This window comes from Heteronotia binoei, chromosome 3, assembly GCF_032191835.1.
Source record: "Heteronotia binoei isolate CCM8104 ecotype False Entrance Well chromosome 3, APGP_CSIRO_Hbin_v1, whole genome shotgun sequence".
Classification (NCBI taxonomy): Eukaryota; Metazoa; Chordata; class Lepidosauria; order Squamata; family Gekkonidae; genus Heteronotia; species Heteronotia binoei.
In genome coordinates this window covers 49,733,093-49,758,743 of record NC_083225.1, presented here as the reverse complement: position 1 = coordinate 49,758,743, position 25,651 = coordinate 49,733,093, and the positions used below count along the sequence as shown (strand labels likewise).

At 41.6% G+C, this 25,651-nt stretch overlaps 1 protein-coding gene across 3 annotated transcripts in view; it reads right to left on the bottom strand.

Annotated features, from left to right (window-relative positions):
• EDAR (ectodysplasin A receptor) overlaps positions 1 to 25,651 on the bottom strand; it is a 116,674-nt gene that overhangs the window by 19,966 nt on the left and 71,057 nt on the right. For 2 of the 3 annotated variants that reach the window (XM_060233762.1, XM_060233760.1), the window contains exons 2-4: positions 2,600 to 2,668; positions 2,054 to 2,176; positions 955 to 1,136 (exon numbers count right to left, since the gene is read on the bottom strand). In XM_060233762.1, coding sequence (XP_060089745.1) covers positions 955 to 1,136; positions 2,054 to 2,176; positions 2,600 to 2,650 — 356 coding nt within the window. In that variant the 5' untranslated portion in view covers positions 2,651 to 2,668. Of the gene's footprint in view, positions 1 to 954; positions 1,137 to 2,053; positions 2,177 to 2,599; positions 2,669 to 8,423; positions 8,495 to 25,651 lie in introns of those variants that run through there. The other variant, XM_060233761.1, reaches the window with a different exon arrangement.

Genomic DNA, 25,651 nt, shown 5'->3' with positions numbered 1-25,651 from the left:
GATGTCTGTATGTCTTCCAAGACTATATTTCCATTATGCTATTTTGAATAAATAACTTATACAAAATGGGAGGGGGGATCCAGAGAACAATATCCCCAAGCCATTTTTTTCAGTTCTTTCCTCCCCAGCTATAGGCCTCTATCACTGAAGAGCAAAACTGGTACTAAAGTCAAACAACCGCCACTCCTTAAATAACCTTTTCAAAGAGTAGCTTTTGCTATTCAGTGGAGGATCTCTAGAATTGTTGTTCATCAAAAATGCTATTAAAATGTGTTTCTTGTACAGAATGGTCACGGTTCTTTGGGACTCCAGAATTCTCCGATACATAAATAACTAACCTTGTAAAACAAAAAGTAGAATGTGTTTTGTCTCTACTTGGTTATATTTATTTATTTGAAACATTTCTATCCTGTTGTGTCTCCTCAGACTCAAGGCAGTAAACAGCAGTACTTTGAAATGATGCAGTGCATTTTTAAAAGATGCCATTGGTGTGTGTAATTGGTGACACTGGTGTCAAAAGAGACTGGTAATACAGTAGAGTTGGGGAGGGGCATGTAGAGAGAGAACCATACTGCGGACATGTCGATTTTCTGTCAGTCATTTAAATCTCTTCTGGTAGCCAAGAAACAATATTGATTTCATTTGGTAATTTTTCATTAACAATATGCAGTATTTCTGCAATATGTTCTGATGGTGTGCACGGCTACACATTCTATTTGTGGGCCAAAGTGTCACCCCCTCTGTTTCCTTCCATAAGATGCTGGTTTTATATTTCATTCACTTTAATAACATCTGTTATTTTCTTTGATTTAAAACATTGTTTGCAAGGAGTTTTTATTACGTACATAGAGTTAATTATCATGTACTTAATCAGATGCAGAAGGTAGCAGGGCTAAGAGCATGAATAAATATGCTTGTTACAGAGAGAGAGTGTGTTTATAATTAGATCCTTACCCAGGAAGGCAAGGCCCGCATTCTGCATCATTCTCTTGATCTCCAGGGGTCATTACTGTTGCCCTAAAGAACCCCTCGCAGTCCTTGTGCCTCCTGCATATCTGGTACCCGCCTTTGGAAAACTTTTCAGATGGGCAAGGGACACAGCCATAATCTTCATCTCTGGTGCCATATCCACATGTCTGCGGGAATAAGAAAGTCATCCCATTAAAGTGCCTTTTACTAACTTTTAAGGAAAATAATATACTAGCAGGCTCCTTCTTGCCCTGCCCCACCACACAATTGTGGTTTCTTCGATGGCTAATTTTGTGATTAATTCTCTGTTTTAATCATGAATTATTTTAAGATTAAATGGGAACACCATGCGGGGGTGGGGAGGGGGGGGAGAAAGAGAATGCCTGGCATTTCTAAGCCCTCCCTCAGATCTTTCTGCTATATTGTTTCCAAACTCAGTAGTGAACAAAATGTGAAGCACTTCTCAGTCATCTGAATCTGTCAAAATTTTCCCCTTAAGCACCTCAGCTGCTCATTCTCATTCTCATACACAAGCCAAGACAATGACTAACAGGAGTGAGCAACTGAGATATGAAAAGCAAAAAATACTGGCAGAGTCTCTGTGGCCAATAAGACTGAGAAGAAAATGGCCAACAAGACCAGGAAGAAAGTGTTAAAGAGGCCTCTGCCTTCATGTCGGCTTCCATAGGCCTTTCAACTTTGCTCAGTATTCAAAATATGGCTGCTCTTAAAATGTAGTGGTAGCCCAAGGCTACAGAGTATAGGCCAAATGATGCAATATGATTATCTGAAAGTGCCTCAGAGAGAATCACGGCTTGCCTAGCTCCCTGTGCCAGCTGGCTTGAAAATTCTATTTGCATTCCCTTTCTTGTTTAAGCAATTGTGACTCACATTTGTGTTGCATAGTAGCCAAATTTGCCTCACTCAGATCTGGTATATGGAAAAGGAGAAATGGAACAATATTTTTTAAACTGAATTTCAGTGAGCAAATGCAATATTGAATCTAGCTGATAATGTCTTATGTGGCATGAATTTTCAGATTACCACACCTAGAATAAGGTGTCTTAAGAAAATTTAACTTTACCATGTAGGGTTCTTCTCCTGGTTCACATTGTGGACATTCATGGCATGTTCCAGTTGTTTGGTTGTAGTATTCGTTTTCACCACAGTTAGAATACTCAGCATTAGCAGAATACACAAGTGACACCTGCCACCAAAGGTAATTATTGGTTATTTTGATTACACAGTTATGCCACGATGTATATTTGTCAAATCAAGATATGCTGGAAAGTAGAATAACTGTTTTTTAATGGAGAAGTGTTCATGGAAAGAGTTATGCATAAGATTGCATGTACATTTTAATACTACAAGAATGCAGAAAAGGTGAAAATATGATACTGAACACACAAATTGTCTTTAAAGGAATGGGAAGAATAACAGCCAAATTAACAGAAAATCTCCACTTTTTTCAAAATGATAAGTGAATGGACGTAAATAATTTTATAAAAGTGCATGAATCTAACAGACTTACTCTGAAACAATTGGGTACAGAATTGTAGTTCAGTTTAAACAGACTATGAATTTGATTCTTAAAAATAACAGCCCTTTTTAATTTACTTTAAATACCTACCATGAGAAAAGGGAACATGTGAGTCCATTTACATTCTCCCAGGCGTACCATATTATCCTGGTGATTTATCTGAAACAGAAAGATGAGTTAGTACAAGAAAAATGCCACATTAAGCCACCGTACTAAACTTTGATACTTTGATTCCTGTTCTGTCTGCAGGTTCAGATTTTACAGGTATGCAGAAAAATCCCACAGTTACCCCCAGTTTGTATCCATGTTCAATAATGCCCCCCCTGCCTCAATCCAGGTGTTTTACTATGGAATAGTCAATCCTGAATTTCCCTGCTCACTTTCAGCTGCTTTGTACGCAGCCTCCAGTCTTAAGATTCTTACTACCTCTTTGTTTGGTGTTAAGTCCCTTTCTCACATACTCCTCATGTAAAATTATGCCAAAGAGGGGATATCTCTAGCTCATCACTTCTCTAGCTTGTCACGGTTGGGTTAGCCTGTGGAGTTCTTAGCCAATTCCAATTTCTTTGCCTAAAGCCTTAAATTGATTTGGGAGGAAGATGAGAAGGTGTACCAACATTGTTTTTGAGTTTGTATGAGCTATGCATACCTGCTAGCAAATCCTTTTTTCATTTTTAAGCTGTGTTCAAAGCAATGTGTGGTTGTGTGTGTGGTGATGAGCCTATTAATTTTTGGTTAAGTGAATGGTTTCTGGGTGGGTAAATGAATCAAGCTTTTATTGGTTGATGAAAGGATTGGCAAAGAGAAGAAAATGAATTAATTGATACTGCTGTTAATTACTTTTAATTACTTTTGTCTGAAGGAGAGCCAGCAATTGAAGAAGGAATGGGGAGTCAGCAGTAAAGAAGGGAAAATGATAACCAATGATTGGGCAGACAGCTCTCCATTGATCCTCATTCAGTAATAGTTAAGTGGAATTAAGTGAGGGATGGATTCCTGAAGTATCACTTGTTGACAAACAACTATCTGATGCTTGAAAGAAGAGAAGTGGGTTTCCTTTGCTGTTCTGTGTGGTGTCCGGCATATAATATATATGTACTTAAATTGTTTTTGAAGATGCATGGAAATGAACAAAACCACTCTGTATAGAAAACCAATAATCTACACTGTGGTGGAGTCTGGTTGGTTTGTTCTTATAGTATCACATTTTATTCAGCCTTAAAAGTCATAGGAGATATACCAAGGAACATTTAAGAATTAGAAATAACAAAGCTGAATTTAGCTACATCAGTTGTGTATGTAACTACTTAAAATAATCTTAATTTATGAACATCTCAAGTGTTCTTTTTTTTTTGTATTTTTGCATTTGTATGTGTGCATGCACACGTGGGTGTTTGTGTTTATGCCCCTTTGCCTGGAAGTCATGGCAACCTCTGGAGACTCCTACTGGGGTAAGGGGGACATTCAGAGAAGTGGCCTAATAGTCTGCCTCTACCTTCTGACTCTGGTGTTCTTTGGAGGTCTCCCACCCAAGTACTTGTCAGGGTCAGCCCTGCTTAGCTTGCGAGATCTTGCTTGGGCTGTCCAGGCCAGGGCAAGTGTATTAATGTTTTAAAAGCCACTTTACAATTTTGGACAGTAGAAAAAGACATGTGATAATGAATCGACTACTGACAAAGGACAGTCACAAAAGCACTGTTCTGGATGCATCCTAAGGACATGACACTTCATCTGAGCTGTGGGCAGTGTGTTACAGCACACCATCATATACAACCGCCTCAGTTTGGAAACCAGTGGAGATATTGCAAGGTTTCAAATACAGCAGAGTATATGATTCCAAAATAAAGTTGGGAAAATCTCCTTCCAGCACCTTTAAATAAAAGGCCCCAGTCCAGGTTGAGAAGTTTTTCCAAAAGTAATGCTCTTTTCTTCTCTGTTAAGTGGTCTGTAGGCCTTCATGGACTCAATTGATTTTGTAATTCACAATTCTGTTCCACAAAGACCAGCAGCACTCACAGGCTGCTGATCAAGTGAAATCAGGGAGGTCTTTGGCATTAAACAGGGAGGTCTTTGGCATTAAACTAAATTTGAAATTGATAATAGCTTTCCATTTTAAGATTGAAATATTCACAAAGCTCATGTTGAGCTGTACAACTGAAGATGATATACACAAAGAAAGAGCAAGGATTTTATGGGAAAAGGTTATCTGAAGCTTGTCAAGTAGTTTCACTGGGCCCAATAAAACCCCCAACAGACTGATGAACCGTGATATCACAAGCATCATTGTAGACTTCCAAAAGTGTTGGCATATACTGAGCACCTTGGGTAAAGAAAAATTACCTTAGTACTAACAAAGTTCAGTTTTTCTGACATATTTGAACCAGGATAAGTTCATCTGAAACACAACCCCTAGATATCTGAATTAATTAACCACTTTCATTGAATGTATATAAAATTTCCAGTTTTCAATTAGTCACTTACTAGATTTTGTAAATCATTATTTTAGATTTATTGTAATTTCAAAAAGTTCATTGCCTGCTTTAGACCACTCTGTGTTCTGGAGAGCAAAACTAAGTCACCAGCGTATAATAATGCTGGAACAGGATGACCCTCTAGGCATGGCAAGTGAATGGAGGTATCTTGTAACCAACCCCGTACAAAGTCATTCATAAATAAAGAGACGGGGTGTGAGGACACAACCCCGCTGTACTTCTCTCTGAGCAGGGATTCAATTGGATATGAATCCCAAGTTGTTTAATTTTATGTATACTGAGTTGCTGGAATAGAGATTCATAATTAGTTTCAGCAATATAGCAAGCAAATGTGTAACATACAGCTTGTTTCATAAATGAGCCTGGGACACAGGGCTGAAAACAGCTCTTACATCAATAAATGCAGAATACAAATGTCCAGGGGTATCTAACAAGTATTTACTTGTAAAAGAGGCCAACATATAACTTTGGTCTATACAAGAGTGATTTCTGCTAAAGCCTGCTTGCTCATCATCAATGGCTTTCTCCTCATCTGTCCTGTGAATCAGTTTCTTTTGTAGGAAAGTTGCATATAGCTTGGTGATAACTGCCAAAAGACTAATTGGTCTGTAATGTTTTGGATCCATCTTATCACCTTTTTAATATACGGATGTGATGAGCGATACTTTCTGATATGATTCCTTCATGATTTATAAGTGTAAGGATAGGTTCTAGTGCTTGGGCAGTTAGGAACTATTTTCAAAAGATTGGAAAGGAATACATCAAATCTGGGGTCCCCCCCCCTCCCCAGTATTTAGTGCTTTGATCAATTCAAGGACCTCCTGACAGGTCAGGTTCCCAGTGTGGGAGCTGCTGAAGTCAATCACAAACCTAAGCTGGGCTCAGAATAATGTTCCTTTTAGAGATTTCCAAAGTTTCTCCAGATAGCTGCTGGAATAGAGGTTTTGATTGCACTGGGTTTCAGTAGGGTTGCTAACCTCCAGGTAGGGCCAAGATATCTCCCAGAATTATTCCTGACCACTAGATTACAGAGATCAGTTTCCCTGGAGGAAATGGCTGCATTGGAAAGAAGACTCTATAGTATAATGCCACACTGAGGTCCTGGCCATGCTCCACTTTAAAGCTCCCACCTGGAAGCGACCCTATGGCAACCCTAGGCAGGAATGGGGTGTCAGCCCTAAATTCAAACCACAACAATGTCTTCATTTTCATATTGTCTTCATATTCATTTTCATACTTCATATTCAGTTAATTCAGGACCATATTCAGGACCATATTCAGGACCAACCCTAAATCAGACTTTTCCCTGCAGCCGCTGTGGCCGGACCTGCCTGTCCCACATTGGTCTTGTCAGCCACCAGCGAGCCTGCAGCAAACATGGACTATTGCACCCTTCTTAAATCTTCGTTCGCGAAGCCAAGCCGAGAGAGAGAGAGATTCAGTTAAGTCTAGTCTGTCCGTCGATGTGTATTAAAATGTAGACAGTGCTCTTAATTTCAAAGAGAGAAACACACATTCTGAGATTTTATTTCATTTTCACTAAAAATTAAAGACTAGAATTCGTGTTTGCAGCCTTAACAGGTCCATCTCAAGATTCGTTGCTTATAAGAGATATAAAACATGCCCCCAAAACACAGTTTTCATGTCAGAAAGCAGGTTAAAATCACACCAGGCATTTAGATGCCTCATGTTAAGTTTACATGGTTTGAGAACGGCCTTATTTTTATACAGTTCCTCTCTCTCCTCTCTTTCTTGTAATGATATTTTTGCTTTGTTTGTACTTATGGAGACATTCTTAATGCTTCCAGATTGGGAAAAAAATGTTGGCATCAAAACTCTTACTTCCACATAAGGATGACTGAAAGCCAATAAAATTCATTAATTGTTCCCCTCCTTCCCCCCCCCCCCCCCGCCCAAAGATTGTTTAAAGCAAGAGTTAAAAATCCTGCCCTGTAGCATAACGGAAAAAATGGTGTTGCTGCTGCAACACAGAACATGCTACAGGGATTTAGAAAATTAAATATCTCAGATGTTTGAGGTGTGGCTGTAACCGTGTGGTCCCTGCAGAACACATCAGCTGCCTTCCTAAAAATTCATTTTTCAAGTCCATGTCACAGGAAGAGCTTTTCATGACTCTCCAGTTAAAGCACCATCATTGTGCATGTGTAATACAATGCTCAATCAAATGAAATCTCTCTCTTCTCTCCCTCCCCAGTTTTTAAGTTCTAAATAGTTTTAAGCGATGATGATAATGCTTTACCATCAAGCAGCAAACTCATATGTTCCTTCTAGTAAGAAGGCTAGCTCAGACACGTTGCTATACGGAAACTGGAAAGGCAAGAAAGTGATACAGTTTCTTTAGAACACAGGCCAACCAATGTTAAACACTTTTAAGTTCCGTTCATGTCAGGGGGCAGAAAATCCACAGTATTTGTTATGCTTAAGTTTTGCTGAGCTAGACCTTAGTAAACTGCCTCCAAAAACTGGTCTTGCAGAAATAAAAATGGGGAATAAATTGTCCACATTTTAAGGTGGGGCCTGGAGATGTCCCAGAATTACAACTAACTAATGACAAGGATCAGTTCCCCTGGAGGCAATGTTTGCTTTGGAAGATGGAATTTATGCATTGCACCAAGCTGAACTCCCTCCCCTTCCCTCTCCCAGCCCTGCGCTCCACCCTCAAAATCTCTAGGACTTTCCCAACTCAGAGCTGGCAACCATATCACACAGAGAGATGAAAAATATGGGCCCTTTCCACACCACAAGCCTCCCATGATTATCTGAAAGCAGAATTGTTATTCTGGTTTAGGGTTGCCAGCCCCCCACCCCCTGGTCCAGATGGGGTTTCCCCTGCTTTTGCAGGCTCCTCCCCACCTGCAAATGCTTCAAAATGTGGCATGATGACATCACACAGAAGTGACATCATCGTGCCACCAATGTCACATGGCAATGCTGTAGGTTTTGGGCAAAACTTTGTGGTAAATTTGGGCTCATACCACAGAGTTTAGCCCAAAAATTCGAGAGTCACCAAGTCACATCAATGGTGCGATGGCATCACTTCCAGGAGACATCATCAGACTGCAAAAGTTCCCAGGAATCCCTGAAGATCTCCCCACCAGGAAGCAGGTAGGACCTAGCAATATTCTGGTTCCACATCACATTTAGTATAATGCCATATTCTTATTACAATCTGTAATCCCTGTCCATGTTTCAGCAATTTGAAGCAAAAATGCCTTAGTTGTGATAGTAATTTATTTTCTTTTAAAATTTTTATTTCTTTTTTTTCCAAATGTGCACTTACATATTTGCATTTAAAAATGAAAATAAGTGCCCCTTCTTTTCCCTTCAGGCAAGCAGATCAGCAGCAGCTGTGTGGCTTCTTGGGTGTTTTTCCCAGGCATTCCTAAACTTCTTCTACCCACCCTGCAGATCATCCACAGCCAGGCTCTCTCCCTCCTTGGCAGGGCCAGACATACTTTGCTGCAGCTGTGTTCCGAGCTTTCTACTGCCCATGGCTGATAGTGCTGGTGTTTATGACTGTAGAAGAATGCAGCAGCATGGCTGGAAGATGGCAATTGAGGTTGCCCATGCCAAGTTAGGGGGATGGAGACAGCAGATCAGACCATTTGTCCACTAAAGTCAGTATCAGGGCTTTTTTTGTAGCAGGAACTCCTTTGCATATTAGGCCACACATCCCTGACATAGCCAATCCTCCAGGGCTCTTAGTGCAGGAACTTCTGTAAGCTCCAGGACGATGGGCTACATCAGGGGTGTGCGGCCTAATATGCAAAGGAGTTCCTGCTACAAAAAAGCTCTGGTCAGTATTGTCTACTCAGAATGGCAGCAGCTCTCCAGGGTCTCAGGCAGAGGTCTTTCACATCACCTACTGCCAGATCCTTTAACTGGAGATGTCAGGGACTGAACCTGGAACATTCTGCATGCCAAGTAGATGCTTTGCCATTGAGCCACAGCTCCAGATAGCAGTCTTGCTTTTCTTTCATAACTGTCAACCACCCCTTTCATCCTCTTTGTGCCATCTGTTGCTTACCTGGACCAGGGCAGATTTTCCCCTCCCCCAATATATCCATTTTGTGCAATAAGTTGCTTTTAAATGAAAAAAATTAAACAACTAAAGGCAATTTCTCTCGTTTGTAGAGAAAACTGAGAAATCATTAACCACTACTGAGAAACTGGAGCTGAAATTCGGTTGAGAAAAATCATTATAAACCATGCCTTTAAATAGATGGGAAGACCTTAGGAAAACACTGAGATAGTGTTTTGGCAATGATCTCTTTTGGATTCTCTGTAATAACTTGAATAAATGGATGATATTCTGCAGGAAAAGGTCTAAAGGAAAGCATTTATCAGGAAGGAAATGTGGAAGGATAAATGTCCCTGTCAGATTATGTGAAGCATGTTTAAATGAAGCTTCCACTACAGGTTCATAATAATAATAATAATAATTTATTTATACCCCGCCCTCACCGCCGAGGCAGGCTCAGGGCGGCTTACAGAGCATGATACAATATCATGGTACAACAATAACAATAAAATCAGTCAACAATATAAATACAAATATAAATTAATTTTAAGAATAAGTTAAATTGCATTGGATATATTACTAAATAAGGTTGCCATAGTCAAACCCCCCAAATATGAAGCTTTCCTCTGGGATAGAGAAAGAAAGCCCTATGTGAGAGAGAAAGTGAGGCCCTGTGCCCCCACCCCAGTTCTGCTGTGCCAGCAGTCCATGGCTCTGTATTTCTTCAACTGATGTGCAAGTAGAACTTTACATGTAAGAGGTTTTTGTTTGTTCCCTCTTTAAGATGAACCTTTGTCAGCAGAAATACTATCGCACACAACTTAGCCCACGGGAGTCAAACTCATTTGTTATGAGGGCCAAATCTGACATAAATGAGACCTTGTCAGGCCAGGCTGAGCTGGGCCATGTGCGTACCTATTCAAGATTAGGTAGCAGAGAGATAAACATTATAATGGACACAGACAAACAGAATTAAAGATTTATAAATAAATAAAATAAAACATGCTTAAAACATTAGCACTCATTGGTCTTAAAGGTGCTTCTTTTTATTTCTCCCGTGGAATCCAAGGAACTGGGCAAAGGAAACTCTGGCACTTTCCCTCCTTCCCCAGGGGACCAGGAGGGGGAGGAGCCTCAATCAATTGAGAAATAGAGGTTTTGGCTCTGTGCGATTGAGCAAGCCTTCTAAAGCAAGCAGCAATGCAGAACGAAGCAAGACAGAGGGAGAAGGAAGCAGACAAGAGCCAGTTGCTTGGGGACCTGATTCAGCCCCTGGGCCACATGTTTGACTTAGCGTGTAGTGTTTAACCTTAATTATTAGAAACAGAATGCCCTTGTAATCAGATGGAGTTAGCTTTGGGCTGCTGCTCTGTGCATATCTTGCTTTCAGGTAGGTGTTCATTGATTTCCATGGGACGTACTATCAATGAAAAATGAATAGAAACACAGCTGTAAAGTGTACACCAAGTTTACTCAGAAGTAAATCCTACAAAATAGGACTGATGTCCTGTTGGAAATATGTATCTGTCTTGTATGTCCTTTGCAATGTTCTAAAAGTTCCAGTCATTATAGGGTTAACACTGTGCTTGATTTCCTATTGTCTGCATGACCTGGGAAGAAGAAATTGACTGCAGTCAATCAAGGTCTAGAAGCGGGAAAACCTGTTTTGTCTGTTTGGTCAGTTAGTCAGGTGACTTCCTTTGTTCAGGCAGAGAATTCAAGAAGGAGGAGGAAGTGGTCTTCCATTAAGCATGTGGTTTTCTAGTGTGAGGATGTAGTTCTTTAGTGTTTGTTATTTTCACCTCCCAGTACCCTTTCCCTGTAGTAATAAAAAAGTTTTTTGCTTTCATGTTAAATGCCTCTCAATGATTATTTGATCCAGCGATCCATCACACTGCTTGAGATAAAGAAATAGAATGTCAAACAGAATTCCCTAACAAAATTGGCAGCAGAGGACAGTTGTTCTTGCTACAAAACTGATTATAGCATGGACTGTTTTTGACTTTTGAACTCTAAATAATTTTTTTTTATCTGGATTGCCTTTGAGAGCATTTAGAAAGCAATAGGCAAAAGGCTGCTATGCTGTACAGACAAGCCTCAATTTTAAAACGACGTCTTTTTTTCCTCTGGCCATTACTGAGAGCATTCTGATTTAAATGAGCTTTGAATTCAGATTGTCTCGATCTGGAAATGCTGCTACTTTTGTCTAAAAGCCTCAGATGTGCTATAAAGAGAATTTTTGGAGCTTTTAAACCCTTTTTCTGTGGATTATGTTGGAGACCTTGAAGGAGCCTTGCTGCAACCATGCGTGTACATTCAGCCGCCTTTTCTCTCCAGTGAGGAAGGAAGAATCTTTAACCCTGCCCTGCCTGATTGCTGTGAAAAATGTCAAACCCAGAAAGAGGAGCCACTGGATCTTCTGTTTCCACATCTTCAGGAGCAGCCACTGCAAATCTTGGTTTTGCTACCATGAGTAACCTACCAGTGATAGGATTTAGTATCCTGAAGTTAACTAAGAATAATTTCTCATTCTGGCTCTCGGTCCTAATGCAAAGACTTGAGATTTATGGAGCTGAACGAGTTCTGTCTGAAAATCCCTCTGAGAATGAGCAAGAAAAATCAAATTTTAAAAGGCTAGATGGTTTTGCAAAAACTCTCATTTTAGAATCTATTGAGGCATATGAAATTCCTGAATTGCACACTCTTAAAACTGCAAAACAAATACGAATACCTTAAAGATAATATAACAAAACTCCCATAAGCACAATTCATGATTTAAAGGGCAAAATATTTGATTTTCAAGTGCAAGAAGGGGAGAATGTGACTAAACGTCTGAAGAAGTTTATGTGCATGCAATCCAGACTACAGGAGCTTGGTGAACCTATTGCAGAAAGAGACTTAATCTCAACTATATTAAAAGCTCAACCCAGTATTTACAAGCCAATTAAGATGATTTTGAGATTGCAAAAAGATTTGAGTCTGGAAGGCCTGGTAAATGCTATTGAGGAGGAAGCAGCCTCCAGATCTTGGGACAAGGACACTGAACAAAGGAATAGCAATTTTAAAGCACATGTTTCAAATGAGGGAACACGGGCGCCATCTCGTGGCCATAGAAATAATAGCAGCCAGAAATTCTTAAACCAGAAATTTTCCAAGCCACATGGCCCAGGTGGGAACAAAGAAAAGAACAAAGAAAGTACCATACATGTTAATACTGTGAATTTTATTGGTGAAAGAGGAAGATTTTTGATTGATAGTGGATCTTCTATGCATATTTGTCGATATAAAGGTATGTTTTCAGAGTTTGATGAAAGTCAGAGACCTGAAATGATAGGTGCCAACCAGAAATCCTTACAAGTTTGTGGTGTGGGTGAGATCAAAATGAAATTGTTTACCACTGATAGAGATTTAATGCCATTAAGACTGAAAAATGTAGCTTATGCACCTGAATCAATTGAGAATTTACTTTCAAGCCAAGTGCTTGTAAGAAATAATTATGTTGTATATCTTGATAAAGGAGATGAAGGTGAAATTATTCAGAATTCTGGAATTATTTTTAAACTGAATGAAAGAAATGGAGTTCATTGTATTATGGACTTAAGTGATTCTGTTGATGTTGTGGAAAAGACTGTTTGCCAGACTCAAGGCAGAAAGTGTGACCATAAGAGATGTATTTATGCTCGGCATGTAAAGTTAGCACACAGAAACATGCAGAGTGTTGAGAAGTTGCTAAAGGATTGTGGACTTGATGTTGTGCATTGCGATAAATCCAAGGGAAGATGTGATGTTTGTCTGAGAGCAAAAGGAACTGCACTTTGCTTCAGTGGAAAAAGCAGTGTGCATAATGAAAGGTTTTTGGAGACAATATCCAGTGATATTGTTGGGCCTATAACAGCTTCAATTGGGAAAAATGTTCCTGTGCATTCTTGCTCAAAAAGGGCCCTGAACACTGTCCATCTATATTTCTAAAATGCAAAGTGTTAGTTAATTTGAAAATATAGTGAAAATATATATTATAATAATTGTATGCCATTTAGAGTTGGAATTTTATGTTTTGAAAGTTTGTTTTATGTTTCTAATCAATGTTGTAACTTTGCCCTGCACCCATTTGCAGGGAGTGCAAGATCAAAATCCAATAAAATAAAATAACAATGAAGTATATTTTTCCTTAAAATTACTTGTCATGTAAGTAGTGGGGTTGCCAGGTCTCCTGCTATGGTGGGAGGCCTCTCACTGGCCCCTGTTGCTGCCCACTGCCACAGCGTCACATGTAAGTAACAAACAATTAGGGCACCACAGTATATAGTCAAGATAAAGAAATACCAAATTCCATGGATCCAATGATAAAAATGCAAAGAATTCTATTAAATAATAACTATCACAAAGCCTGTACTTTGGAATGGAATGGCCTTGGGTCAGCAATAGCTCTGGCAGAGGTGGTCCTTGAAAGGGCAGCTGCTGTGAGAGTCCTCTCAGCCCCACCCACCTCACAGGGTGTCTGTTGTGGGGGAGGAAATTAAAGTAGATTGTGAGCCACTCTGAGATTCAGAGTGGAGGGCGGAATATAAATCCAATATTATCTTCTTCTTCTATACGGTGATATTAAGTACCTCACTATAATCACAAGAAACTGTTCTAAAGTCCATTCCAAATGCAAATTTTCAAAGAGTCCTAAAAGGGAGTATGCCACATATGTAAAGTCTTTCAAATATCTGTGATACAAAATTTCACTCCAACCAGCCTTTTCTTTGGCAAAGCATGTAGCAACATCAATAGGATCCAGCAACCCAACTATCTATAGATATGGGTCATTTCAGTGTCTCTCTTTATCAAGAGCTTGAGATCCTTATAGTATAATTCATGAGGAAACCGAGTACTTTATGTGGAACACGATAGCCTCCAAACATAACAGTATGCACTACAAATATTTTCATTTAGGCTATTCTACCTATTTAGTCTATTTAGTAGCTAATTAAAGCCTAAGAAGCAGAAAACATAGATGAATCTATTAACTGCTGCCAATCCTTAACTGAGGCATGGCCAGGTGGTGGCAGCAGGGAAGCTACCCATACTTATCAATCAAAGCAATTACTTCCCTCATGTTGGCTAGAATATAACTGTAGAATGGCCTGATTTCCTCTGTTAAACAGAACATAGTGCCTGTATGTTTTGCCTTCTACAGCCAATCCTAAGGCTGGATAAGTTGGGGTTTTTTTAAGGAAGCTGGGAATCCAGACCAGCTAATGGGCTAAATGGGTATGGGGTGTTGTGAAAATCTTGTGTGAAGTCCAACCAACCAGGGAGTATGGCAGTCCCATATGTAAAGTATCTTTCTAGCAGTAGCTTGGTATATTTTATCTGGGAGAGTTGGTACTTTATGTTAAGCTCTGATACTGATAGATCTATTTCAAAGATAAATTCTTTTTGGGTGGACAGAGTCATTAACTATTTGAAAGTATCAAGTGCTTTGAAGGGGTTTTTTTGTTTTAAATTTAGATTATAGTTATATGATTAATGCATCCTGTGTGATTTACTTAGCAATACTTTAATGCTTTTGTTGGTTTAACATGCATAACTTTCTTTGTGAGAAACAGTCTTAATTATTAAGATTTTTGTCTTTTAAAACTGTTGTTGAAATATTGCCATTAGAGTGTCTAGAAAAAGAGCAGGTTTTTAAACCCTGCTTTTCTCTACTGTAAAGAGTCTCAAGGTAGCTTAAAATCTCCTCCCTTTCCCCTCTCCACAACAGGCACCTTGTGAGGTAGGTGGGCTGAGAGAGTTCTGAGAAAACTGTAACAGGCCCAAATTTACCCAGCAAGCTTCATATGGAGGAGTGGGGAATCAAACTCTGTTCTCCAAATTAGAGTCAGATGCTCTTAACTACTAAATCACATCCAGGGCTGGTCCTAGACTGTCTGGCACCCTAGGCAAAGCTAATTTCTGCCCCCCCCCCACCTCACACTGATATGATAACCAGTTTTCAAAAACACCTGAATTGTGGGAAAAACAAAAGGCCCAATTCAGTGCCCCCAGAAGGCCAGCACCTTAGGCAATCGCCTAGTTTGCCTAGAGACAGGGCCAGCCCTAATCACATCTGTCTATTCTTCATCCATATAGCTTGCAGGTTGGGTAAGAACCCTGGGTGGGCCAGTTCTGGCCCCCGAGCCGTAAGTTTGTCACCCCTGGTTTAAATAAAATTAAAGGATGACTCACGTCCTTTGGATTAGTGTTCATTTTTATTTTAGATACATGGTTCTTTGAGCATAAGGTAGATCTCTATTGAAGGCAGGCAGTATATAAGAGATTTCTGGGATAAACAAGAATAACAGTCCCTACCTTTATCCCAGTCTTTCAGCATAAGATGAGTTCTTGGTTGGTTCCCTCAATATGGCAGGCAGTTAAAGCACAAATTCATATGCTCTAGTTTTCATTTCCTATTCCATTATGACCAGATTCTGTAGATTACATCCCACTTCACTCTTTCTCTGGTTTTTCTTCAGCTCTTATCTCATCCTACTCCTGCTTATTTTCTCCTTCTCCTCTGTGTTGTCAGATAATCAGTATGAAGGGGAAAGATTTCTTGCTTTTATTATTTTATCATTTATGTAGTGCTTTTATTGTACAAACGATTTATGACCTTTCTCTCTTTCTTATTTTTTTTGCCCCCTCAAACCTTCTGTTTAATAACGTTAGGTCTGTTTTTCATACTAGGGAACTGAGGCTGTCTGGTAGGTATGTTAAAGCCATGTGCAAATGGGATGTATTTGGTGCCTGAAGGTAATTTAGCTGCCACCTTTGTCAAGATTTTAATGGGTAAATTCTTTACAGCAGGGGTGGCCAACGGTAGTTCTCCAGATGTTTTTTGCCTACAACTCCCATCAGCCCCAGCCAGCATGGCCAATGGCTGGGGCTGATGGGAGTTGTAGGCAAAAAACATTTGGAGAGCTACTGTTGGCCACCCCTGCTTTACAGGTTTCAGATTGCTAATCCTCTACTAAGGGTGTCTTTTCTCTGCAAGCCTGATACACCTTTCCGACAGAGCTCATAGGCATTATATTTCTCAACAAATGGATGAACCTATTATTTACAAGGCAAGCTGTATACAGTTAATCATAGTTTCAGAAATTGCTGAAATTATTCTTGGAAACTGCTAGCCATTGAATAGCATCAGATGAAGCTATCTAGAAGCATTGCCATACCAGACCCCTAATTCACAGAAAGGAAGATGTGCTCTGTGTTCAGCCGTCTTCTCTTCAACTTCCCCCGTGTGTTTCCTTTGTATGGTTTTGTATTGTAAGCTTCTTTGGGGAGAAAAGTAGAAAATATCTACCTACCTACCTAACTACCCACCTACACACTTAAATGCAATGTAGAGTTACCATTTTATAGGGAAGGTGCTTCACACACATGAAAGTCTGATGCTGAATGTAGGGGCAAAAATGCACTGTGTTCTGTGAAAGTGCCCCAAGTGCTTATTTTGCACATATCAGCCTCCCAAATAGTGGAGTCTCTTTTATCACAGTTCAAGGAGTTCATTAACTGAACCCTTGCCTGGAGCTCTGATAAACAGGAAATAAACCTTACAAAATCTATTGTGAGTCTGTTAAAGCACCTTCGTACTGAACTCACACCCCAGCTAGCGTGCTCAGCCCTTGCCCTTTCTGGCTACTTGGAGGAAGTGGGTCTGGCCCTGTGGGTGGCTGGAGTTGTGAATACTTCTAGAAGAGATGACACAGCTCTTTTCCAGCGGCTTAATAAGGCAGAGCTAGGCAAAATGAGAGTGTACAAACTGCAGCTTAATCCAGAAAAGATGGAAGGTGCTATTCAGCTGAAATGGCTTGTTGTCTTGGAGAGGTTGGTACTTAGGCTTGCCAATCCCCAGGTCCCAGTGGGGGTTCTTCCGCTTTCCCAGGCTCCTTCCCACCCCCAGTCAGCTGGCCAGCAGGGGGGAAGCCCCACCCCCAAAGGCACCATGTGACTTTCCACCTCCGGAGGCTTCAGTCTCCGATTGAAAGGCTTCCTCTTGGGAAGTGTTACTTTGAAGAGGTTGGCAGCAACTCATGAGTAGAGATGCCAATCCCTCACTTCAGAGTCACCAGAAACGGGATGGGGGGGTGGGGAGGGAAATGTCTGCTGGGCACTTCATTATTCCCTATGTGGAGATTGATTCTCATAGGATATAATGGGGAATTGATCTGGAGGTATCGGGGGCTTTGGGGGGGGGGCTGTTTTTTGAGGTAGATGCACCAAATTTGCAGTATAGCATCTAGTGTCTCTCCCCAAAGTACCGCCCAAGTTTCAAAACGACCAGACCAGGGGGTCCAATTCTATGAGCCTCAAATAAGGTGCCCCTATTCTTCATTATTTCCTATGGAAGGAAGGCATTTAAAAAGGTGTGCTGTCCCTTTAAATGTGATGGCCAGAACTCCCTTGGAGTTCAATTATGCTTGTCACACCCTTGTTCCTGGCTTCGCCTCCAATGCCCCCAGGCTCCACCCCCAAAGTCCCCAGATATTTCTTGAATTGGACTTGGCAACCCTATTGGTACTCCTCGAAGGAATTAGGTTCACAATTTGGGATCCTTCTGAATATGACCTTGCTTCTGAATGGAGAAATGGCTGTTGAGACAAGGAGAGTCTTTTATGAGTGTGGGATGCATTGATTGTAACCTTTCTTGGAGGTCTGGTCTGGCCATTGTTACTCATGCTATGGTGATGTTCAGATCAGTCTAATGGAATGTGCTGTAAATGAGGCTGCCTTTGAAATGTCATTGGAAATGCCAACTGATCAAAATTCTGCTGCCTGGTTATTGTTTGGGATGAGACACTTTCACCACATTACACCCTACTCCTGGCTGAGATTCATTGGCTCTCAGCTTGTTTCTGGGCATAACTTGAAGTAGTAGGGTTGATCTTTTAAAACTCTAAATGGTTTATGACAGAACACCCAAAGTATTGCCTTTCTCCACACAAGCCTAACCATAGGTAATCTGTTAAGACTATGCTCTGCATGCCACAGTGTTTGCCATACAGGACATTTTTTATGATAGCATTGAAACGATGTTAACTTCTATCTTCTGTCCCTTCTGGCCTCTAGGAAAGCAGGGAATGTGAAGAAACTGGGTTGACTTTTAATTCTTGGAATTATATTTTTTGGTCCTGTAACTTTTGTTGTATATTTGATACTTCATTCTCCTATTATATTTTACATTATTCTTGTGCTATCCTCTGAATTCTTAATTGCATTGTTCTTGTATTCTAACTGTTCTAATATTCATTTTAGAGGAGAACAGATTTTGTTCTTATTGTAGCCTTTTCTGGTGGTCCATTATTGTCTTTTCTCTCGAGCTCTACAACGCTACACTCAGGGCTATTTTTCTGGGGGAACATGGCGGAACAGAGTTCCGGAATCTCTTCGTGGAAACAAAATTCTCAAAAAATGTTTAAAAGTTTATGAGGGGTACCCATGTGTTTCTCCTTCATTTCCCCCTTGAGAGCTCTAACACCTCTTTTTCCAGAAAAAAAAAAAAGCCTTGGCTATCTTGTTTTCTAGGTGGAAGTTATATTCTTTTCCTTCCTGGAGGTAACTTCAGAGTATGCACAAAGCTACCATGATGGATGTGCCGAGATGAAACACCCACACAATAATAGAAAAATATGGCAAATTAACTAAAAGGCTGCAACTGAATGCCAAGAGTTTAAAAGCTGAGTCATGATCAGATTCCAGTAACGCATGGTATTCTCATCATATGAGTGATTATGATTCACATACCTTCAGCTGCCACATTGTTTTCTACAACTATTGAATTTTTTTTTCATTTTTGGCAATGACATTTTGAATGAAGGCAACCCTGACATTGCCAAGATTCTCTCCATGCTGTATTGTTTTATTTGGAAGTTAAGTACCAATGAGGGATTTTTATATACAGGTGTAGCACGAAAAGTATTGGAGCACGCTATACCCAGTAGACTAGTTTTCTGTATTTCATTCTTTGGTATGAAACATTTTGTATCATTTCTGAATCAGATGAACTTGTCTATCTGATCCAGTTGGTTGGAATCCTGCTTCCAATGAAAATCTGGTAATTTTCATTCTGGAAAGAACTTTCATGAGAAGCAGATGTGGAAAAATACTTTCTCACTAAATCAAAAATATTATGAAATATTTTGACTACAAAGTATACAGCCTCTTAACATTAACTGACAAATCTTACAGCTTTTCAAATCTTACCATTTTTCTAGGCTGCAATCCCACACACTAAATAATGCACTTTCGATCCACTTTCAATGCACTTTCCATTTGGATTTTGCCAGTTCACACAGTAAAATCCAGTTGGAAAATGCATTAAAAGTGGATTGAAAGTGCATTATTTAGTGTGTGTCGGGGGTCATTTTGTTGAAAAATAGGTGGTGTAACTCATTATCAAACTCATTAGCATATGCTGCCCCCCCACCAGCCAAAAGCAATCCAACGCAAGAAAGGAGAGCCCCTCGCTCACCTGGGGCTCTCCTTGGCCTCCCCTCCCCACAGTCAAAAGGCCAGCAAGCCACCCGCTACCCAAAATCACATAAGAAGTGGAGAAAGGGTGGTGTGGGCTTCTCCAGGGGTTAATGAGGGCTGCTGGGGGTGTGGCAAAGCTCCTGGTGGCTGGCTGGCTGCCCGCTTTCCTAATCCAGTGATTGTTATGCAGCTGCACCTATTATTCAATGGACAACTAGGTGGGGAGGAGGGGGGACATCTGAAAGATTCAGGAGCTGCACTCCTGTGAGCTCCTGCTGAATTCAAGGTCTGGTGTGCGTGATCACAGCCCTAGTCTCATTAGCAAATTTGGGTGTTGAGAAGGAAAATATTTGTTGTTGTTGTTGATAATGCAGGATATGCAGGCTTTCATCCTCATCACTTAATTCCTTAGGGTGACTGAACATCTTTATTATCAGTATACCATGTATACATCAGTACACCCAGACATAAGACACCTCTTGTTTCTTTCTTTGTATTCTTAACCTGTCCTGGTGTCCATTTTCAAACTAACTCAGTAGTCTTTTACTTGTCCTTTCAGGCCTGGGAGAGCCACTTACTCTTCAGTAGCTCTTGGATGACTGAGAGACTCACAGGAATGGGCAGCAGACAGTGACTGGGTTGGGTTTACTTAGATGTTGTCCCAGCTGCGCAGGAGCTGCTCAGGCATAAGCAACTTCGGTGTAGCTAGAAGGCAAATATTCTTTTAGCAATGAAGCACTGCGTCACAGTGTCCCAGATGATGCAGATATGCTGATGATGTGATTCAGCATCAGAAAGCAATACTATTTACTTGGGTGTGTGTGAAAGAAGTCTGGGGAACCCACTTTGTTGGACTGATGAAGAGGGCTCTGGGATTTTTTTTAAAAAAATTATTTATTTAAGGTGTTCAGAGCAGTGTTTCCCAACTTGTAACTCAGGACCCAAAAGTGGGTCAAGGGCCAGCCCTCCTTAACAGCTGCCTCTCCCCTTTACATTGCTATCTTAATGGAAACCAAGAACAGATACTGAAATAGTATCTTCCATGACATTATTTGATATTTTTTTCTTCACTGCATAGACATGTTGATCAAGTAAAACGTGGTTAATAGAGTGAGTTTCTTAGAATCTTAGTAAGGGATTAGAAGGAGTAATGGAGAAGGAAAGGGGAATGGAACCTCCATATGAAAAGGCTATGTATGCTGGAATGCTATGCTTGGAGTTCATAGTGGGGGAAGCTTCACCCTTTGTGCCATGTTCGTTGGTTTCTTGAAACCGTCTGGTTAGCCATTGTAGAAAATGGAATGCTTAACTAGATGAGTGCCAAGGTCATAGTTTGCCTAGGATGCTCTCCTCCCTACAAAAACCTTGGGCCAGCCCTAGATGAATCACCATACCAAGTAAATTTGGATTTGTGGGTCACCCTACCAAAAAGGTTGGAAGCTGCTTGTTTAGAAAACATTAAATAGTTGCCCATCAAGTAGGGCTGCCAAGTCCAATTCAAGAAATATCTGGGGACTTTGGGGGTGGAGCCAGGGGACTTTGGGAGCGGAGCCAGGGGACATTAGGGGTGGAGCCAGGAGCAAGGTTGTGACAAGCATGATTGAACTCCAAAGGGAGTTCTGGCCATCACATTTAAAGGGACCACACACCTTTTAAATGCTTTCCTCCATTGGAAATAATGAAGGATAGGAGCACCTTCTTTTGGGGCTCATAGAATTGGACCCCTGGTCCAGTCTTTTTGAAACTTGGAGGGTGTTTTGAGATGAGGCACTGGATGCTATGCTGCAAATTTCATGCCTCTACCTCAAAAAACATCCCCTCCTGAGCCCCAATCAATTCTCTATTATACCCTATGGGAATGGGTCTCCATGGCGAATAATGGAGTGCCCAGCAGACATTTCCTCCCCACCCCCACTTTCTGATGACCCTGAAGCGAGGGGAGGGCCTCCAAACCGGGGGATCCCCTGCCCCCACCTGGGGATTGGCAATCCTACCATCAGTAGAGCTCTGAGAGGTCACCCTGCCTGGATACTCCGCAGTCCATGTGTCAGCTGCATGCCACATATGTAGTCAATTTATGCATCTCATACACCAAGAAGGACAGCAGAGATTCTGCTGTGCCCAGTGGACATTCAAACACCCCCCCACACACACTTTCTGATAACCTTGAAGCAGGGGAAGGGCCTCCAAACTGGGGGATCCCCTGCCTCCAACTGAGGATTGGCAACCCCCAGTTTGCCAGATGGGTCCCCATAGGGTATAATGGAGAATTGATCCATGGGTATCTGGGGTTCTGGGGGGCTATTTTTTGAGGTAGAGGCACCAAATTTTCAGCATAGCATCTGATGCCTCTCCTCAAAACAACTGCCAAGTTTCAAAAGGATTAGAACAGGGGGTCCAATTCTATGAGCCCCAAAAGATGGTGCCCACATCCTTCATTATTTCCAGTGGAAGGAAGGCATTTAAAAGGAGTGAATTTCCTTTAAATGTGGTGGCCAGAACTCCCTTTGGATTCAACTGTGCTTGTCACAACCTTGCTCCTGGCTCCACCCCCAAAGTTTCCTGGCTCCACCCCCAAAGTCCCCAATAGTTTCTGAGTCAGACCTGGCAACCTTACGTAATCCAGAACTCTTAACTACTGCATCATACTTAAAACTAATGCAGGAAACTAAAGTTCTGCAATCAGAAGACACAAGGACAAGTAAGACTACCTGTTCTAAAGCAGCTTGCTTCGCCTAGGACATGCTCATTCATGTTGTGGACAGTGCATGGTGCATCGTTCCCCCCCCCCTCTGCAGTTGCAGGAGATGCAAAAAAAGATAGCATAGGTGTGCAGCAGTAGCAATGGAAGCAACCTTGGAAGGGCTACAGCACTTAGTCCCATTCCTGTGCCAGCGCACAGGCCTGAGCAGGATCTCGAGGAATCCGAAGCCACACAGGCTGCAGGCAGAATTCACGTCTCAGCTCTGCAAGCAATTGGCTGTGCTAAGAAGAGTCACGTGCCCTCCTAATTGCACAAGCCAGGCAATACCCTCTCAGGCGAAGCAAGCTGCTGTTGAACAGGTAGTAAATCACTGCTGGCAAAGGCAGGAGACCCAGACCAGGAGGGAATACTCCAGCCGCAGTGGCAAACAAGGAATGCAGAAAGCAGGCACACCTGGCTGCTCATCAATCATGTGTTTTAAAAGCCAACAACTAATACAAGGATCCTGAATGCCACATTTATGGGTAAATATATAACCTTTAAAGACTAACTCCAGGGCAGCTTAATAAATTTTTCCCAGATACTCAGAACCTAATTATTCCCAGGTACAGCAAAGCTAGAGCTGATTTCACTACTAGGTGTCTCTAGGCAGCTTCCTGTCCTAGCAGGGGATAGTGGGAGTCTCCAGATGGAGGAGCCGGATCAGAGAGAGTCATGTTTGCATTTATATCTCTCCGCAGCAAATTGTCTAAAATGGGGTTTGGATCCATTGAGAGAATCAGCCCAGAGATTAAAACAGTCTCAGCTCCCTTCAAGGCCCAGGAAATGTGTTCGTGTCATATACAATCTCCTGCACTGAACAATCACAAGTCTCTAAATGAAGTGTGTAGGTGCAATTGTGATAACCAGTTTTGCTAGCCAAACAAGAGATGCTAATTTGATAGCGAAAATATCCCCCCTAAGTAGAGCTGATGTACTGGCACAAGGATCAATAGATTCTAAATTAGCTATAAAGCTGCAGGGAGTAATGAAGCAGGGAGAGTACCCCCCCCCTTTCTTAATATTAAATTTGTTGATGTTCCCCCCCCGAGCCCTGGAGGAACTGTGAGATGGTTTGATGTTCATCTGGAGAGTTGTCAAGATTGCTATAGCAATTTAATAGGCTGCCAACATGGGTGGTTGTTGCTCGGAGGCATTCCGATGTGGCGCGGTATCTTTTTTCTCTTTCTTTTTTTTTTGTCTGCAAACCGAAGATGTCTGTCAATCAAATTTCGTGTAGGACTAAATAAAAAGTGGGAAACGCATACTTGTCAGTACAATAAATGTTTAGAAAATCCAATACATGCTCCTTTTGCTAAATATTAAAATGCTTGGCATGTTCTGACAGGTGAATATATTTACAGTAATGTGAATTGTAAAGAACGGGGCTCATTAGCAAGAAGGGTGTGCCTCTTAAACGTGTGCATTTGGAAGCAGAAGGTGAGCCGCTGCTGTGGGGAGAGGGTCAGAGGGGACTGCGTCCTGGTTTTGCTGGGCCTTAGGGCTCTACGAAATACAAAGATGGTAGGACTTAACCCAGTTCACAATGATTCCTTATAAACGTCACAATCCTTAGTAGAGCTACCCCCTTCTAAATTAGTTGCCTTCGTTGGACTGAGAAGGGCATAACTCTGTTTAGGATTGTGCTGAAAGTGTGGCATGCAGAGGCAAGAGGATTAGGGTTGCCAAGTACAATTCAAGAAATATCCGGGGATTTTGGAAGTGGAGCCAGGAGACTTTGGGGGTGGAGACAGGAGATATTGGGGTGGAGCCAGGAGCAAGGTTGTGACAAGCATAATTGAACTCCAAAGGGAGTTCTGGCAATCACATTTAAAGGGACTGCATGCCTTTTAGATGCCTTCTTTCCACTGGAAATAATGAAAGATAGGGCCACCTTCCTTTGGGGCTCATAGAATTGGACCCCCTGGTCTAATCTTTTTGAAACTTGGAGGGTGTTTTGAGATGAGGCACCAGATGCTATAGTGCAAATTTGGTGCATCTACCTCAAAAAACAGCCCCCCAGAGCCCTATATACCTGTGGATCAATTCTCCATTATATCCTATGGGAATCAGTCTCCATAGGGATTAATGGAGTGCCCAGCAGGCATTCCCTCCCACCCCACTTTCTGATGACTCTGAAGTGGGGGGAGGATCTCAAAACTGGGGGATCCCCTGCCCCCACCTGGGGATTGGCAGCCCTAAAGAGGATGGGGCCAAATTCTCACCTGCAGATTTACACCCAAAGCTTCTTTCTGTTAAAGTGGTCCCCCCCCCTCCAGCAAAGTTGGGTTACCAGTCAGCAGCTGTCAGTTGGCAGTAGTTTGGGAGGCATCAGTCAACAGCATTTTGTCACTTTTTCAGAAAACTCAGAAGAGATGCCAGTCCACTCTAGGAAGCTGGAGAGTTTCAGAGATTCCTATAGAGGACTGATGTCACTTCTGGGTTTTCCCAGAAAGTGAAACAATGTCAATGGGAATTAGGGTTTGTAGAATCTTTCGGGATCAAGTGCCGTGTTCTACTGGAGAAAGTTTTCCTTCCAGACGTTTCGTTCTCAGCTGCGGAGAACATCCTCAGTGGCGTTGCAGCCGGAGCAGGTGCTCAGACCTTCTTGGCTGCTGTGCATTGAGTGGGGCCAGGGCTGCTGGAGAGCTGCTATTTGTAGGCTGGAGGGGGTGTGATGAAAGGGCAATTGGTTTGTGGATGTGCCCATTGTTTGGTGGGGCTTCCTGGAAGGGTAGTGATAAGGAAACTGGCTGTTGAATGTGACCATTGTTCTGTGTTAATTGCTGGGAAGGTTGGAAGGGGTTTGAAGATAAGGAAGATGGTTGTTGACTGTGCTGATTTTTCTGTGGAATTTGCTGGTTGTTCTGAGACTTTCTGCAATTTATAGTCTGTAGGGTGTTTTGCAGAGCTGGGTACCAAGACTGGTGGATGAAAATGCCTTCTTCCTTTCTGTTAAAATTGTGCTGGTGTTTGTGAATCTCAATAGCTTCTCTGTTCAGGCGGGTATGATAATGTGAGACCGTAGAAAGGACTTCAGTTCTTTCAAAGTGGATGACGTGATCTGACGCAGCTGAGAACGAAACGTCTGGAAGGAAAACTTTCTCCAGTAGAACACGGCACTTGATCCCGAAAGATTCTACAAACCCTAATGATGTTACCAGCCGTGAAAACCTGAAATCTTCAATGGGAATTCTTTAAACTTCTTTTCTCTCCTACCAGCTTCTGCAGTAGCAGTGGGAACTGGGAGCCAGGGCTGGGTCATTCTTCCCAGTTAGAAGCTGGCAGTTCTACAGCAAAGGATTACTTGAGGTCTCAGAGCTTCACCATGAGCGGTGGGAAAGGCTATAAAGGTGCATTTTGTA